General features: G+C 33.0%; 1 protein-coding gene across 9 annotated transcripts in view; it reads right to left on the bottom strand.

Moving 5' to 3' along the window:
• Positions 1–298: 298 nt before the first annotated feature.
• LOC126889552 (organic cation transporter protein-like) overlaps positions 299–19,515 on the bottom strand; it is a 557,313-nt gene continuing 538,096 nt past the window's right edge. For all 9 annotated transcript variants that reach the window (XM_050657918.1, XM_050657915.1, XM_050657920.1 and 6 more), the window contains 4 exons: positions 16,014–16,281; positions 12,528–12,831; positions 5,827–6,156; positions 299–1,147 (listed from right to left, as the gene is read on the bottom strand). In XM_050657918.1, coding sequence (XP_050513875.1) covers positions 959–1,147; positions 5,827–6,156; positions 12,528–12,831; positions 16,014–16,281 — 1,091 coding nt within the window. In that variant the 3' untranslated portion in view covers positions 299–958. The remainder of the gene's footprint in view (positions 1,148–5,826; positions 6,157–12,527; positions 12,832–16,013; positions 16,282–19,515) is intronic.

The raw sequence follows: 19,515 nt of genomic DNA on the forward strand, positions 1-19,515 counted from the left end.
ATCGTATGACCTAGGTAGGTATATATTATACTCTTCGACACTTTAGATCTCACTTCCATCTAAGTCGATTGTGATATCTTGATTTGTCATCAAGATATTAAATACAAGATATTAAAAAGAAAGGGAAAAGACAAACAATATACTTACGGAGAACATATTGTGATGTATTATAGTGAAGTATAAAAAAAAATGAATACTTGTTTGATCCTATTTGATTATGATACTATTAAGATTTTAAACTGAAAGTACATAATATATGTACTTGCTTTGAAACAAAGAAATAAAATAGAGAGATACAACAAGTTATAATTTTTATCGATTTATTTCTATTATTATATTATCGGCTACATAAATCTTATACTCTGGCATTGCAAACAATGTTTGAGCTGTCGCCCATTTTGTTTTAGTTAAATATAAATTGTTACATATTTATACTTATCGTAACATTAAATATAAATGGATTAAGGAGTATTTAGTCGCTTACCTTTACATATATTTTAAAAGTCGTTTACCACATTTGATTTGAAATGAACAATATATATTTAAGTTTAGTTCTAGGGATCAAAACTTTCATTTAAAAAATTATAGAGTATTTCTATTAACACTGTTCAGAACTGTACCACTACTTAATAATTGCACATTTTTTACATTAAGTACATAATGCCTGATTGGTCTAAGACAGCGGTTCTCAACCTTTTTGAGTGATGTACCACCTACAGTTATTTTTATTATTTTTGGTACCACCTATATTTTTAAATTGTATTATCAATACTTACTAAGTACTACTATTTTAATTTTTTCTGTGTTTTGTGTACCACCGCCAATAATGATATGTACCACCAGTGGTACATGTACCACAGATTGAGAACCTCTGGTCTAAGACAATGTATTCATACTTAGATTTGTTCATGAGGCAAGTCTCTTGTCTTTTTGTACACTATTTCCCCTGCAGTAGCCGCTATGCTGAACAGTTGTTGTTAATCTTCTTGTTGGGTCCAGCTAGTGACATCTTCCGTCCTTCTATTTCTTGTTTGATCGTAGTTGGTAATGGAACACCTTTTGTTTCAGGTAGAAGCAGAACGCAAAGACCCCCCAATATGCCGAATGCTGCTAAGACTGTCATGGGCAGACTTGGATGGAAGGAAGACTGCAAGAAGAAATAAATATAAACATGAGTTTCAAGACTAAAAATATTTTACTAAAACGGGAAAGTTCTCGGGACTTGTCTGTATACCATGTAGTTAAAAACTCTAACATAAAAGTAATAGGGCAGTCAATGAGAGCAAGAACAGGTTATTACCTCCTAAGTCTATCCTACTGCATGGATTTTAATGAAATTTTAAGAATAGCCTGAAAATATCTCCTTATTCAAAGTCTACCCTATGCCGACGTGTGCTTTTGTCTTGGGGGAAGTTCCCACCCCTTCTCGGGGGTGGAAAATTTTTTGGTTAAACAACTACCGAAGTTGCTAGAGAACCTAATTCTACACAAAGACTGTTCTATAATTTTTTTTCGAAAACTCGATACTTTTTGAGTTATTAGTGGTTGAAAATTGGCCATTTTCATTGAAATATAACACCTTTTCAAACGGTTTTTGCGAATACCTTAAAAACAATGCATCTAACTAAAAAAATTGTATAAAACATTTTTGTAGCTCATAAAAAATGAAAGAGATTTGTTCCTTCTTCAATATTCTAGTTATACCACAAAAAGAGATATGGTAGGTAAATAGAGTTTGTTTTTTTGGTGGATGTTCAAATTAGTGTATTCAACTTGAAATAACAGAGAAACAGTCGATTTTAGGTGTATAATTCTACCAATACCTTTTATTGTGCTTGAAAAGTCCTTTCAAATCTGCAATATTAAATGATATGCTGCAAAAAATTGATGACTTGCGAATTTTAAGAAAAAAATTGAGAAGTATATTTAACCCTTATCCGGGCAACACATTTTACTTACGTAACCGGGCACCTCGGGTCCGTTGGGCCCACCACTGTTCTTGAATGTACTATTTATATTTACCCATATATTTCTAATATTCTTTTTTGATTTTTTATTAAAGTTATATTTAAATTGTCTAGATTAAATAAAGGTGCTACTATAGTATGCGGTCTACCTCGAGGGTGTTATCTACCTGAAGGATTTGCACAAAATAATGAAATGCAAGGAAACTTTGGTAGAAAAAATATTTATTCACAAGCAATAAACATTTGGAGCCAAATAAAGAGTTAATTAATAAATAAATGAAAACTATTGTAAATTTACCAGGACATTTTATTTGAAAAGAGTGCTAATTTGTCATTCCTTCTTCGTTCAGACCTCGTGTCCTTATCGTCAAATCGAACAAATCTCAGCAAATTTTTGAATGGTTTTAACCTCATTGTAGCTTTAAATATAGTCATATAGGCTAATAACATTATGGATGTTGGCAGTCAGGTGCCCTGCAGTTAGTAGTAGTCCAATAAAGGCATATAGCTCTGTAGAGTCGCAATATTTCCAGTTCTCTATCCCCAGGACTTTTTCGGCTTCTTTATTTGTACACTTCACTATTTCGTTCACAATTTTTTCGTCCACAAACAAACAAAAGAAATCAACAGGATCATCTACACTTTGACCAGGTGCTGACATTACTTTGTGCACTTTTCTTTTTGTTATGTCGCAGGATCGCATACGTCCTGTCGGTTGTGGTTGACTCTTCTAGTTAATTACATCCTTAGTTTCAAAAATTATACACTCTGAAATCTGGGAACTTGTAGCTACACATTCTTCTTCATTATCACTAAATACTACTTGCTGATCATCCTCTTCACTTGCTTCCTAAAGATGATCTTCAATTTCGAGTCACTTTCAATGCCACCTACTTCAGGAGATTCTTCATCATCGGAATCCCATAAATTATTAGCAATATCTTGCAGTTTTGCAGCTGATAATGGTTTTCGGGACATTTTATTCCCACTATCTACTTTCACTGTAATTCAATATAATCTTAGGAGCTTAGTTGTCGACACTAACATCGATATCAAACGACTGATAGGAGATGCATTATTTATTTCAAAATATGTATAGGTACCTACCTAAAAATATTATTGCATTCCAACAATGATTATCAGTTTTTAAAATTCTTCTAGAATAGATATAACACCTATTGTAAGCATCTCTTTGATGTTCACATCAAAGAGATGTTTACATTGTTTGTAACACGTTTAGACTTTATTATTGGATTTCTGGAATCATAAAGTCGTTTAGATAATCCACAAAAACATTACTTGACTGCCAGATTAATTTCTGTAACAAAGATTTTTTAGACCCCTCATCCACAAGAATTTAAATGCATCGTTTTCCTTCTACAATACATTTTACTACAGTGTTATTTTTATGTTCAAAAAGTTGAGCGGGTCTAAAATGAATGGTTAAAAAAAATAAGATCAAATTATAGAGCGCATATTTAAATTTTCTTAAAAATCTTCCTTTTTCTCCATGTAACTTGAAAATGATAAGAGATACTATCATAAAAAATAAAATCAAAATGTTTATCTAAAAGAAACCTGCATTTTTTTATGGCATCTCTTATCATTTTCGAGTTACATGGAGAAATAAGAAGATTTTAAAGAAAATTTAAAAATTCGCTCAATAATTTGATCTTTTTTGCAAAAACCATTCATTTTAAACCCGCCCAACTTTTTGAACATAAAAAGAACACTATAGTAAAGTGTATTGTAGAAGGAAAACGATGCATTTAAATACAAAAATGTTTTTGGGTCATTCCATTTCAAACCAATCAATTTTGGAGCAAAAAAAATTTTGAACCTCCGATTTGTCTGAAAATTGGTATATAGCTTCTGCGGGACGTAAAAATAAGATATTTAAGGTCAAAAAATCTTCTTCTTCTTTTTTTCTCAAAATGTTACTTTATGCGATTTTATAGTGATTTGGTGTTTATTTATACAAATTTGCATTTTCTATCGTAAAGTATCAAAGGAAAACATAATATTTTAATAAAAGGGGCTCAAAAATGTCATTATAAGGCATTATAACAAGTTACTTTGATTCAAAACAAGCTTTTGATCAAATTTTATAGTGTAGAAAACGTTAAAATACATTTTATACAAAATACATCATAATCGATTTGGCTGAAAATTTGCCCACAGATAGACAAAACATATAACTTTAAGTGGTGAGAAGGATTTGAATTATATTACAATACCAAAAAAGTTACATGCAATATTGTAGTCAAAAATATAGGCGTCTACTATAAGTACAATTTACTCGAAAATATCGACCTCACGACAAAAATTGTTAAAAATAAATTGTAACAATTGTAAATACGATTTATTTGGAACAATTTCAGTTCCTACCATTTTTGTCGAAAAGTTAAAAATGGCGGAGATATTGAGCAAAACAGGTTCTCCTTTAAAATCAAGATGGCGGCTAACATAACGGAGGAGTTCATTCGTGATTTTAAATTTAGGCTACTATTGACTCCCCTAAAGATCAGAAAAATAAAATTTTGGGCAGCTGGGCATTCAAGGTCAAATGCTATCCCGACTTGACTAATATATACTTTTGAGTCTGATATTACTGCATGTAACTTTTTTGGTATTGTAATATAATTCAAATCCTTTTAACCACTTAAAGTTCTATCTTTTGGCTATCTGTGGGCAAATTTTCAGCCAAATCGATGATGATGTATTTTGGGAATGGAGGAAAAAGTAAAAAACGGTATTTTAACGTTTTTTACACTATAAAATTTGATCAAAAACTTGTTTTGATTCAAAATAACTTGTTATAATGCCATATAATGCCATTTTTGAGTCCTTTCTATTAAAATATTATGTTTTTCATTGATACTTTACGACAGAAAATGCAAATTTGTTTAAATAAACACCAAATCACTGTAAAATCGCATGAAATAACATTTTGAGAAAAAAGAAGAAGAAGATTTTTTGACCTTAAATATCTTATTTTTAAGTCCTGCAGAAGCTATATACCAATTTTCAGACAAATCGGAGATCCAAAATTTTTTTTCTGAGTGATTTGACATGGAATGTACCTTTTTATGGTTTTTTTAGTTAGATGCATAGTTTTTAAGGTATTCGCAAAAAACCGTTTGAAAAGGTGTTATGTTTCAATGAAAATGGCCAATTTTCAACCAGGAATAACTCAAAAAGTATTAACTTTTCGAAAAAAAAATTATAGAACAGTTTTTGCTTAATATTTGGTTCTCTAGCAACTTCCGTAGTTATTAAAGAAAAAAATTTCCACCCCCGAGAAGGGGTGGGAACCGCTCCCAAGACAAAAGCACATATCGGCATAGGGTAGACTTTGTTTCTTGGGCTATTCCGTACTTACTGTGACAATATCACGTAAATCGATATAGTAGGATGGAATTCGGAGCCACATACCCTCATTGACTGCTCTATAAAAGTTCCTTCGCATGTTGCCAAGAAGTTGCCAAAGAGACACTTGTTCGTTAAGATTTTAACTATCCCCAAAATAGTTTGACCCCCAGAAGTAATCATTTCTTTTGTTATTCCGTCGTCTCCAGGAGTCTTTTCATTTTTCATCTGTTTTAAGGCAGTTATAACTTCTTCATTAGTAATTTCTGGTAGTGTTTCAGATCTTACATTTAGAATTCTTCGTTCCATATCATGGGTTGCGGGCTTTGCTACACTGGAACAAGTATAATTCTGTGTAGTAATCTTCAACAATGCTTACTATCTGGTTTTTGTCGTTTGTAATGACTCCATTTTTATATTTTATTTCATGTATATGTTTTCGGTTAGACTAGACTACTTAGTGTAATAAAATAAATAAGTTGTCACTTACCAGTAGCCACAAATATGGTACCAACATTAAAGCAATCCCAGCTGAGACATTGGCAGCTCCTACGCCAATATTTCTGATAGTAGTTGGATACAGTTCGGCTGCAAAAACAGGCGTAGTCGCATTTGACGAACTGATACAGAACTTGCTAATCATCGTTAGTGAAGTTATTACCCACTGGAGATTACTGTCCAGGAAGTATATGGGGAAGGTGAGTATGCAGGCTATTCCAGATGTAATCATTGTTAGGGAAAGTGGCCACCTTCTACCTTTCTTGAGAAGAAAATAGATGCTGATTACTATTGCAGGGATCTCGACTACGCCTTGTAGAGCCTACATAACAAAATGGACATCAGTTATTGAGTATTGCAATTATTATTTTAAATTTATTGTTTTTATGGAGCAAGTGTTAGAAGGTAGTGATCATTGTATGTAATCTGATTTTATTGATTATACACTATGATAATGTCGTAGTGTCGTATAGGCCTGGATCCCGCGCATAAAAAAAGTTGATTAATAGCAAGCTGAAAATTTGTAAATAGCTTAACCTTCGGATGACCAAGCGGGGGAAATTCTGGCCCCAGCGTATGTTTTTCGTAAATAAATTCAAAAGTATTTTCAATTTTTAACTCATTATTTTTTTATTTGACTTTAATATCATTCTAGATATCCTCATATTTTGAAATAAAAAAAATTACCTATATTTTACGAATAAAAAATATATTCTGAAGTTGATGTTTAGTAAAATACCGTCTATTATGTGTAATTCCAAGTAGTTTTACGCTAATGACCTCGACTTTGCAAAGTAACAAGACACTTACTTAACATAAATACATTACACATGACACTAATACTCATGTTGTGACTGGCTGAATGACATAAAGTCCATGCCATAAAAAAAACCTTCATCTTTTTGTTAATTGTCATGTTTGACATTTTTAACCTGGGGTCATTCCCCCCCTTGGTCATCCGTGTAACAAAAAAAGGTTGGTAATCGCAAGGTTAACAGCCCGTTCCCACTTGTCGTGTGTCGGATTCGTATATTAAATCGGATGTCGGCCACCCTATTCACACTTCGAATAATCGGTTGTCGCTTGTCGCCAAGGTCGAAGATACGCGAGGGAACTGTGATAATAAAAGAAAATCAGCATTTTTAAAAGTGCCGGTGTTTACCTATTATTTTTTATAGTTCTCAGATATAGGGTAGGGGAGAGTTGGATAAAACGGGATAGTCGGATAAAACTGGATACCTAGCCTAGAGACCCAACTAGTGGTGCTATCAATCGGACAACGACAGAAACCTGTTATCAGTCGTCATTTTAACATTCTCAGTTCGTTTTACCTCGATGTAAAAGATAGAATTGTTTGACTCTATTTTTTTGATACTTTGTACTTTTAAGTGCGTTGTTTTCTGCATTATACTGCCTACATATATAAAAATATAATTCCGGTGACTATCACATTCAATTAAGCAGTTATTGACGAATATTCTCATGTGTAGTCTACCTAATTTTACTTTCACATTTAGACAGCAGCCATTTTTGTTTTGAAAAATGTCTGAGTTTGACAAAACGGGACACTCACAAGTTGGATAAAATGGGATACAGTTTCTTATGTCCCGTTTTGCCTACCTATTTATTTGTTGGTCTATTAATTTTTTAAAAAGAGATATGAAGCGTTTTGTCATACGGCAGAGAAAAACAACATATTTTATGTGCCTTTTTTTCTGATATACGTACCTAGTCAACCTTTGTCTATCTCGGGTCTAGTATAACTAACGATGGTAACTGTGAAGCAGAAGTTCGGAGACGTATTGGTATGGCAAAAAATGCGATGAGTCGCCTAACTAAACTTTGGAACGACAGATCTCTCTCTCAAAATATCAAGATGAGACTGGTGAATGCCCTTGTATTCTCAATATTTCTATACGGAGCAGAGACTTGGACTCTTCGCGCATGCGAGCTCCAAAAAATTGATGCCTTTGAGATGTGGTGCTGGGGAAGAATGCTGCGCATACCTTGGACAGCTTATAGGATACACGTCTCCATTCTAAACCAACTCAATATTAAAAAAAGGCTGTCCACAATATGTCTGCAACGAATTCTGCAATTCTTTGGTCACGTGGTTCGCAGAGGTGACGACAGTTTGGAGAGATTAATTGTTTCTGGAAACGTTCCGGGCAGAAGATCAAGAGGGCGATCACCAACTAGATGGTCTGACCAAATAAAGCATTCAGCTGGAAACTCATTCTGCGAAGCTCTTAGAGCAGCTGAAGATAGAGACCAATGGAGAAACATTGTTAGGAATATTGGAAGAAATCACGATCCTCAGTAATGGGGAAACGACAGGAGGGAGAGTACCTAGTCCTAAATAAAAGGTATTATTTCCCATTTTGCCATAAAACATAAAAAACGCTTATTTTGAAGTTTCTGACTACTGAAGATATTATTCTTTCAAGAGTAAATTTTACTAAACAGTTTAATGTCGACCTAATTTAGACATAAATTAAGTTTTAGATAATTTTATACCAAAAATTGCATATTATAAACCTATCCCGTTTTATCCAACCGTGGTTGGATAAAACGGGATGTGAAGGACTTTATTAAATATTTTTTTTTACTATTTTGCAGTTATTAAAAATAGCTAAAGATATGTGTTTTGTGTGCTGCAATAAATGTTATACCTATAAAAAATAATATTATGATAATTTCTTTAACATATTTTTCGTAGTAAAAGTAAACAAGAATGGTATCCCGTTTTGTCCAACTCTCCCCTACTTCATAGCATATTTATGTCTTCGAACGGATGTTAATAACTTTAGGTGCATTCATTGAAATTTATACTATAAACGATATTTAAAAAGTAGAATACACATATCCTAAAATTGTATATTTGCTGACAATAAAATAATTATTCTCTTCTCAAAGAAAAATCCGACAATCTGATTTATGAGAACAAGGTGAGTACAATACACAATTACAAAGATTCAATTCAATAACATATTTTTTCTTTTTACCTAGGCAGTTCTTCACTGATTTTTGATACGTGTTCTAATTCAATTTAAATATATTGAAAATAAAATGTAGACTATGACAATATTAATAATACTTCCACATCAGAAAACAGAAGACAATAATATCTGACAATATTTTTAACACATTTAAAATTATAAATTGTAATTATATTATGTATTGTATAATTATTTATCATTTAACTCTAGCGAAATCTCATCGGTTATTTTTTCCCAATCTCACGAATTTTCTGTTGACTTTATGTGGCATCACTAGCCCCGACCCCTGACAAAAATGTGAACAGCGCTATTCTTATTATATTCATTGGGGAGCGAGATCCGACACAATGGACCGTGATAGTGTGACGTCAAAACGTCAAAAAGGTTTCCAACCAAAGCAACTGTCAATAGGGCTTTTCATCGATTGTCATTTATTTCGAGCTTCTGTCATGTGTCACATAATATTAAGATATCTACGTCATACGTCTTTCGTTTGTATTATTGTATATACCAATAACGTATGTCGTAGATATATTAATATTATGTGACACATGACAGAAGCTCGAAACAAATGACTGTGAATGAAAAGCCCTATTGATTATACACGTGATTTGTGTAAACATTTTTAATTTTATTTTATTTTAACCCGGGAGTAGTCGCGCTCACTTCTGTAACGTCGATAGTCGCGTGTGAGATTCTATCTCAAAATACGAATTTAAAACAAGTTTTTATTTTGTACTATTTTTATCTACTTTTTATATTGAAAATATATACCTATTTCTAAAAATTTTATTAAAAAAACCTGTGTTAACGGCCACCTGCCAACATCGGCCACCTGTCCTAACGGCCAGTTTAAAAATTTCCCAAACCAATTATATGTATGTAGACTACAAAAACTGGCAATACCGTCCATCTTTCTATATCGGCCAATAGTTCTTTCATTTTCAGTGGCCATTTCTGACAAATTTTACTGTACAGTAAAACCTGTGTTAACAGCCACCTGCCAACATCGGCCACCTGTCCTAACGGCCAGTTTAAAAATCTCCCAAACCAATTATATGTAGACTACAAAAAGTGGCAATAGCGGCCACGTTTCTATATCGGCCAATATTTCTTTCATTTTTAGTGGCCGTTACTGACAGGTTTTACTGTATTACGAAAAAGGATGAAATGTGAGATTCTATCTAACGGCGCGACTACTCGCGGGTTAAAGCTGATTGGCTCTCCCCAAAGCCATAAATTCCACAAAAAGAAGAAGAAAAAAAAATTCCTACGCATTACTACGCCCTTCCTCGAGGCACTTACGAAATTTTTTCAAAATTGCAAAATTTTTCGTCAAGTTATCGCGAAAATGGATAAAAATTGAGATTCTATCTCACCGCGCGACTACTCGCGGGTTAACAATCATCTGCACATTTTTTCTAAAGACACAATCCTTGTTAGTCATATCAATCATATTGCTTTTAATTTTATAAATGTCCTTATTTACACACTACATACTGCGTTTCTTCAGGTTTTTAACCAGTCCTATTTGGAAATGTGGTGGGAAATATACTATGAGCATTGATTACAATCACGGGTACCCAACACATTACCATTTTGTAAAAATTAAACATCATACAAGCAATATATTCCAATTATAAAAACGAAAACAAACACCATGTGTGAATTTTTGCTTTGTTTGGAAAACTTTTCAGAGTAGTCAACATTGATTTGACGTCACGACTATCACGGTCCATTATTGTTTTCCGCACGACGAGGGCGCGCAAATTTGTTGTCGTCACCAACAAAAAATCGGTGTCAGATAAATGTGAATAGCGCCATATAAAATGCATTAATGCATATAGAATGCTACGCCATATAAAATGCATCAATAATTGGAAGTTCTGCCCAACAAAATACATGGGACTTTTCGTAATCTGATGTTCGAAACCTGTAACCTGTTCCACAATTAAAACTTTCCCTGTTCCAGTGTTCCCCTTCATCAAAGTTTGTCCGACTAGACACCGTTAAGCTATTAACAAATTTTCAGTTTGCTATTAATCAACTTTTTTTGGTACGCGAGATCCAGGCCTATGTTGTTAATTAATATATTTTGGCAGGTAATGAAAACTGATTTACATCATTAATTAGAATAAATAATTATAAATATTAGTTGTACAGTAAGCAAAAACAAAGAAAAACACCTCTAACAAGTAATGATGTCTAGCTTCTCACTGCACAAAAAATATGGCCATAATAAATAGTAATATTCTATTAAAAGCTTTAAAAGGTTTTTTACAGGTTTTCATTAATTATTGTAACTCTTTTTTTTTTAAATTCATTTAGTATAATTTATCAATTTTGAAATTTGAAAGCTCTTAGATTCCGATTGGGTAGGTACTTTATACAGAAGGTAATGTCGTATATACAAGGTGGGTCAAAGAAAACAGTCCACCTCGATATTTGGCGAACATTGGAGAACACATCCGACTAATAGCAAATATGTACTACAATCATAAAGCAGTAGTGAGAGTAGAGAATAATACCACTGAAGAAATTAAAATAAAGCGAGGTGTGATACAAGGGTGTATACTGTCACCAATTCTATTTAATCTCTATTCCGAAGACATAATGAATAGAACACTCTCTGAGCAATCCATAGGTATTAAAATAAATGGTGTTAAATTAAACAATTTGAGATTTGCCGACGACACCGTTCTGATCGCAGAAACACTTGAAGAGCTACAGACATTGGTGAATAAGATAGCAGACTGCAGCGAAGAATATGGACTATCTTTGAACATAAAGAAAACTAAATTTATGGTAATATCGAAATCAACACGAAATGCCCAAAATTTATATTTACACAATGCAATTATCGATCGAGTTAGCAAATACAAATATTTAGGCACTTTTATAAATGAAGACAACGGTAGCTCAGCAGAAATCAAAATAAGAATAGAAAAAGCCAGATCCATATTCACTAAAATGAAGAGAGTGTTCTGTGGAAGAGATTTGAGACTTGAAATCAAATTTCGCCTGATGAGATGTTACGTACTTTCTGTGCTGTTCTACGGAATGGAGTCATGGACGCTGAATAAGATTGATACCAAAAAAATAGAGGCATTTGAACTGTGGATGTATCGCAGAATCTTGAGAATATCATGGACAGAGAGAGTCACAAACGTCGAGGTCTTTAGAATTATGAATAAAGAAAAAGGAAGTCATATTTACGATCAAAAAACGAAAACTGCAATACTTGGGACAAATTACAAGAGGCGAAAGATATGAACTACATCGAATAATTATGCAGGGGAAGATAGTAAGAAGAAGGTCCATAGGAAGATGACGAAACTCCTGGCTAAAGAACCTACGGGGATGGTATAGCTGTAGCAACAACGAATTGTTTCGGTCAGCAGTTTCGAAAATACGTATAGCCCTGATGATCGCCAACCTTCGGAACGAAGATGGCACTTGAAGAAAAAGAAGTATATTGAACAAAATTTAAGAAGATACGCAAACCTACTTTACCCTACTTTACATTACTTTGATATTTTGGGTATTCAGATTCTCATTTATGTACTAGTATAACGTATGCAGTAAACTCACAAATTATTCTTAAGTAATAAATTTAAGAATAAATCACTACGAAATAATTTCTTTAACGTACCATAAACTTTCGAAAGGTTATAATGAACTCATTTTTCCTTACCGAGTTAATGTATAGATTTCCTCCAATATTTCCAAGATTAAGCACCAATCCGTAATACACCAAATATACGCTGAACCAAATCATGAACTGACAGAATGTTTTTTTCCTTAAAGATGGCACCCTAAACAAGTCAAACACAGAAACGTCTTCAATCGATTCGCAACTCGTCTCGGGCTGCAATAGTTTGTCCAGGTTGGGTGGAAGAGGTCTTCGGTTGAATTTGGCTGCTTTTTCCAAAATATTTTTTACTAGTTTTGTTTTTCCAAGAACGAGAAGCCACCTTGGGGATTCGGGAAGGACCCACCTGTAAACAGATTACCGTTTTAAATGAGGTTTGCGCTAACTACTTATAGTATGATGCAGTTGATCCAAAAAAGGCATAACCCAGACATCCAAAGTGAAAGTTATCTTTCAACACCAAATTGTACACCATTTTCAGTGTTAGGTGGGGGGGGGAGGCGGGGGAGAAGTTCGTAAATTAGGAGTGTTTTATTTTTTTCGTCAATATTTTTAAAACTATGCAGTTTAGCGTAAACAATGTTCTATACTAAAATTATCTACATCAAATTTTAAACAAAAAAGGTCCTATGCATAATCCTTCTAAAACGAACGGTTGCAAAGTTAAGGAGGTACATAGTATACTATCATCATCATCATCAATGGTGCTACAGCCCTATGAAAGAGCCTCGACCTTCCCAAGTCTATTACGGCAGTCAGTCCTATACATTGCCAACTGTTGCCAGTTTGCTGCGCCTATTTTTCTCCCATCCTCATTTACACCAGCCTTCCATCTAAGTTTTGGCCTATCCCTATTTCTAATTCCCACAGGTTGTGAACTAAGGATTCTTCTAGGAGGGTTGCTATGCTGTGATCTTGCTAGATGTCCTGCCCATCTTAGTCTTCCTATTCTTATAAGAGATACTACGTCTTTACCACCAAATATATTTTTATATCTGTGGTATACCTCGTAGTTGTACCTCCTCCTCCAAATACCATTTTCACAGATGCCACCGAATATGCCCCTCAGGATCCTTCGTCCAAATATAAGCAGAAGGTTTTCATCTGCCTTGGAAATGGTCCATGTCTCCGATCCATATGTCAACACTGGTTATATAAGGGTTTTGTATATGGTTATTTTTGTTTTTTGGCTTAAGTTTCTTCTTCTCATATGTCTAGTTAGTCCAAAATAGCATTTGCTCGCTAGGATTATTCTTCGCTTGATTTCTTCCGTCATGACGTTCTCCTTGGTGATCAGGGAGTCTAAGTATGTGAATTTTTCCACCACTTCAAAGGTAGAGTTATCAACAGAGAATTGGTGTACGATGTGTCTGGCTTATTGTTGGGTGTTGATGCCATCATCTTAGTTTTCTCCTCGTTTACTTTCAGGCCCATATTTTTTGAGGCATTTGAGAAGGTGGTATACATTTCATCTAGTTTGAGTCTTGTGCGGGCAACTAGGTCCACGTCATCGGCCTATGCCAAAATTTGGGATGATTTATAAAATATTTCCTCTGTTGTCTATTCGGGCATCTCTGACCGCATTTTCCAGAGCTATGTTAAAGAGAAGACACGCCAGCTTATCTCCCTGTCGCAGCCCAACATTCGTTTCAAACACTATTATAGGCCGATTTAAAATCTACGAAAAGATGATATGTGTCGATATTGAATTCATTGGTTTTTACCAGTATTTGCCTTAGCACAAAGATCTGGTCTGTTGTTGATCGACCAGGCCTAAAACTACTTTGATATTCTCCAAGAAGCTCCTCTGAATGTGCACTTAGGCGACCATATAAGATACTCGAAAATTAGGGAGGGGAAAATAAAAGGAGGGTTATTCCCCTATTGTTTCTATATTCCAAACATAGTATACTATATTGGTCCAAAAAAGGCCTAACCCCATCATCCCAAATTAAAGTTTTCCTCCAACACCCAATTATTCTATATGGTCCACATATTGTTCAAAAAAAGTTACACCATTTTGAGCATCGGGTTAGGGGTGGGGGTGGGGGGGAAGTTGGTAAATTAGTAGTTTTTGCGTTTTTCATCAATATCTCTAAACCTAAGCGGTTTAGCGTTAACAATATTCTATAAAAGGTTCTACATTAAATTTGAAACGAAAATGGCCCAATGCATAATTATTGTTCTAAAATCAATTATTCCGGAGTTACGGAGGGTGTAAAGTGGAGGTTTTCCATATTTTTTATAATATTTGGACAAATTATATTATTATTACTGAAGAAAATAATTTTTTTAACAGGATGGAGTTTTCTAAATATAATTTGCTATTTCAATGGCCGGTGGTATGTTACTGATAAGCTCTTGAAGGAACGTCAACCTCACCAAGAGGCTTCTACATACCTAGGCCATATAAATCTCTGGTACGGAGAAACCCAATCTGAATTTTCTATGGACAATGTCGCATGAATATACATATTTCCAACAGTAAAATTTTCGTTTCAAATTTCATGTACCTACAACATTTTTGTATAGAATATTTTTCACGCTAAACCGCTCAGGTTTAGAAATATTGACGAAAAACGTAAAAACCTAAAAATTTGCCGATTTTTCCCCTCCCCCTCCTCCCAAACTCGACGCTCAAAATGGTGTAACTTATTACTAAACAATATGTGGACCATATAGAACAATTTGGTGTTTTATAGAACAATTTGGAGAACTCACTTCGTGCCTCGGCTCGTGCCAACAAACTTCTGCGCTCGTGAGAAATATGTCTTTTTTCTCACTTGTTGCACAATAAAATATTTCCTCCCTTGGTAATTTCTCGAAAAAAAGTTATTTGCAATATTTTGCTGAACGAAATGCGTTAATTATTACCAATTTTTGGGATTACTAATTTTGGAATTTTTATTTCTAATAAATAAAAAACTACTAAATGAATTGCAATTCTACAAAAAGCTTTATAATCTTTAAATCGTAAAGTACAAGTAAAAATATTTTGATAAGAATAAATAGTTCTTATCTTGCTAAAACTATGGACCCAAATATTTCGAATGTGTGGTTGGACATTGGTGTGACAACTGGTCCGTACGCTGTGACTAATAGCACCAAACAGAGCGAATGTATCCTTAACGCGAGATGAGTGGCACTCGATATACAATTTCATCCTTCAACGGGTGGTACTAGAGGAGTGTTTTTCCTTTCGCAAATATCCAAGTATAATTGTCTGTATGGGTCGGGATGAGGGTGAGAAGTAAGAGGGATGACTGGTACTGCTCTACTGGACAGAGTTAGCTTTGTAATTATTATGGATTTAATACAGTAAAAAATACAACATTTTTTTTACATGTTAAAAATTTAACAATCCATTAAAACATACATTAACAACAATTTCGGTGCCATATAAAAGTTTTCCAATTTGAATTACTTATTGAATTTCATTTTTGTAGGGCTAAGCCTTTCTACTTCTAAAAGTAATGAAATAAATAATATAAAGGTGTGTGCTTAATAAAATATAAAAATTCATTTTACCAAAGTACAATGAAGAGAAATCCTGGAAGTGATATTGCTAGCTGAAAATGTCTCCAATCTCGTAACAGCCAGGCTATACCAGCTACGGTCACGTAGCCCATAGACACTGGAAGTAAATACGAGATGCCAGTTACAGTCCTCCATTCTCCTCCAACAAGTTCAATGGACAGCACGAAACCACTGAATACCACAGATACGGAGATGAATCCCAAAAACGCCCTTAGAATGACGTATAAGAAGAACCAAGGAGTAAATGCGATAGCGGTACCTGAAAAAAATATTGTAATATTATACTATTCAACGAGCATACAATAGCCATTATATGGGAGTAGAATACTATACTTTTTCTACGACTTTTTTTATTTTATTTGGTAGAAAAAGATAATTATCAACTACTCTTGATTAAAATTATAATTTACAAAATAAATGTTGTTTAACAATAGTACGCTGCTGAATAATTCATTTCCTACTATTAGTAGGCATATTCGCTATGTTAAAGTACTTGGAGAGGATACAAGAAACGATCATGTGCATGAAGTGGAGAAACTTTGCATTATTTATTATTGTTAGCACATTTCATGAGGACTGTCATTGAGGAGAATGTAACTTCGCAAATGCTATTGTGTATATACATAAAATAGAACAAGAAATAGGCAACTCAAGTTCTATTCGTTTACGAAAAATTATAAGCACAAATTAATGGGGGAAAAGTGGAAAGTGGAAAGTGGAATTATATCATAATTAAGAAGAAGTAAGTAACATAACCTATATTTTGCATGCTTAATATTGCTCCATAGCACGGTTATTAGACTTTATTACGGTTGTCTTGACCGACGGAGGTGGGGAGACTTATATTTTTGACTTTACGTCACAAGAGTACACAATCCCATATTTTTAAATGATTTTCGATCATTGAATGTGTGTTATTGTGTATTATTTTTGTTACTATTAAATAATAATACAAATAATACACATTATATCTTATACCGGATAGTGAATCGTAAAACGGCCATAGGAAACTCAATGTAAAATTCGAAATTATTGAATTCCTGCTTCCCTAATTACTTTACATCAAAAGTCATGAGAGAATACTTGTAGAGGATTAAAATCTGTATTAAAATCAAAAGTTAAAATTGTTCTACGATTTAAATGCATTCCAAAATTTTGAAAAATATGATACATTTGCTACAATAGGTATGCGTGTAAATGTAAAGGCCACACGTTACTATTTAACTGACGTGACTGAGTGCTCACACCATTGACTGAATAAAAAATCTTTATTACTAATACTTTCTCCGTAACTGAGGGTATCTTATCAACTGTATTGTTTTTAAACAATAAATGATAAAATAAAAATATTGACAGTTCAAAAATGTGAACATTATTGCATTGTGTGTGGCCTAATTTTGGGCTGAAAAACTGAAATGTATTACATTTTTACAAAATTTTGGAATATGTTTAATTCGTAGACCAATTTTAACAGTTGTTTTCAATACAGATTTCAACCCTCTACAAATAGTTTCTAATGTCTTTTGATGCAAAATAATTAGGGAAGCTGGAATTCAACAGTTTAGAATTTTACATTGAGTTAATGCAAAATTTTGACTCATGTCAAAATTCTCAATGTGTTTTAATTGTATTAATTTTTTTCGAATCCTGAGAAAACTAATAAATATTTTTGAAAAATTTAAACTCAGAATGAAAGACTACATTATTACTGAGGGCCGAAAGTCCCTGAAAACTTTTATAATGTTTATTTTAATAAGTTACAGGGCTGAAAATAAAAGAGAAGTTGAATATCTAATTTCAAATATTTCATCCAAAAGAAACTGCTTGTTTATTCTATAAGGGGCTTTCCGCCCTCGGTAATAATGTAATCTTTTATTCTGCGTTTAAATTTTTCTAAAATACTTATTAGTTTTATCAGGATTCGAAAAAAATCATATTACGATTCAAATGACAGTACACTCGTGACGTAATCGCACCCTTAATGTTCATTGGTTAGTCGATCTGGGCAACCGTAGTAATGTCTAAGAACCGTGGCTCCATAGTGCCTAAATATCTATGTATTGCTCCAAAACATACCTATATTAGATATGATGTGGAGTTATTATTAAAGTGCATTTAATTAATTAGTTGTAACTCACTGTAGATATGAATGCAATTGGAATCCTAAATGTTTACGTTTATGATAAACATTGTATAGTGACGTTGATGTAAACATTGTTTGTGTTTATCATTTAACAACTTCAATCTTAAATGTTAAAATGATGAAATTTAAACTTAAAAAATACCCATTGCTACAGTTAAAAATCCTTAAATTTTTCGAAGGTTATTATTGATATAAATTACAATAATTATTGTCCATATTAAATAAACAACTTTAAGTAATTTTTCAATTTATATACGACTATGAATTGTTTTTAAACCAGGAGGATTAAACTAAAAAGACAGATTTACACCCAAGAAAGTTACTAGAAAAGTTACCGAATACATATTAAAGATCATATCAGCCTTCGACGGTAATCCATAAATCTTATATTATACTAATACGTCGCTAAAGAGTTCAAAAAACAACTGTTTTTTATATGAAAGCAGATTAAAAATCTAAAAATTAAAGTAAAAAACGCAGAAACACAAGAAAATTACCGATATAACATAATTAACCTACGAAATGCTAGTAGTATGAAAATTTCATAAATGTCGTTAGTGTCAAAATTTTATAACAGTGGAGTCATAGCCACCTTTACTTAACAAGCCATGAAGTTGAAACTTGGCAACATCTAATGGTAGACCGGTTAAGTCTGTCAGTTTTCATTTGTTTGTATACAATATTCACCATATTTACAGAGAAACTGAAAAATTTTACAATGTTTCGTGCTACAAACTATAAAGAGCTTTAAAAGGTAAAGGCTTTTTTGCAGACAAGGAGAGACAACTGGAGCAGATTACTATGATTATTTGCAAAGGGATGGTTTGTGCTTAGCAACGGATTCAGTAAAATGTATTTATTATCACCTTTGTTTAAAATTTGAATTTATTATTAATAATCCCAATCTTAAAAAATTATTTTTGCAAAACAATTATTGTGACTTGATGTTATTATGATCTTTGGTAATGAAAAGTTTACAACAGCATGAAGGATTTCACTTAAATTTTGAATTTTAGTGTGAATGTAGGGAAAATGCCTTCAAAGTTTATTCTGCTGTTATAAAAATTATGTGTAATATTGTTTTAAATAATTATACAAAAATAGCAGCCATAAAAGTAATGAATCTTCAAAAAAGTATAAAAAGAAATAGAACGATAAGGGCGATAACAAAAAAGAAAGTTATCTACTCTAAACCCCAACAATGCACATCAAACATTGTCAGCAATTGTTTTTATAGTTATTTCTAGCGATATTTTGCATATATTTTAAAATAAGATATTATTTATTTAAAATGAAGTATTTTACACATTTTCTTGTCATTGTTTCTTTTTTTTTTTTGTATAATAAACG

This window comes from Diabrotica virgifera, chromosome 8, assembly GCF_917563875.1.
Source record: "Diabrotica virgifera virgifera chromosome 8, PGI_DIABVI_V3a".
Taxonomy (NCBI): Eukaryota; Metazoa; Arthropoda; class Insecta; order Coleoptera; family Chrysomelidae; genus Diabrotica; species Diabrotica virgifera.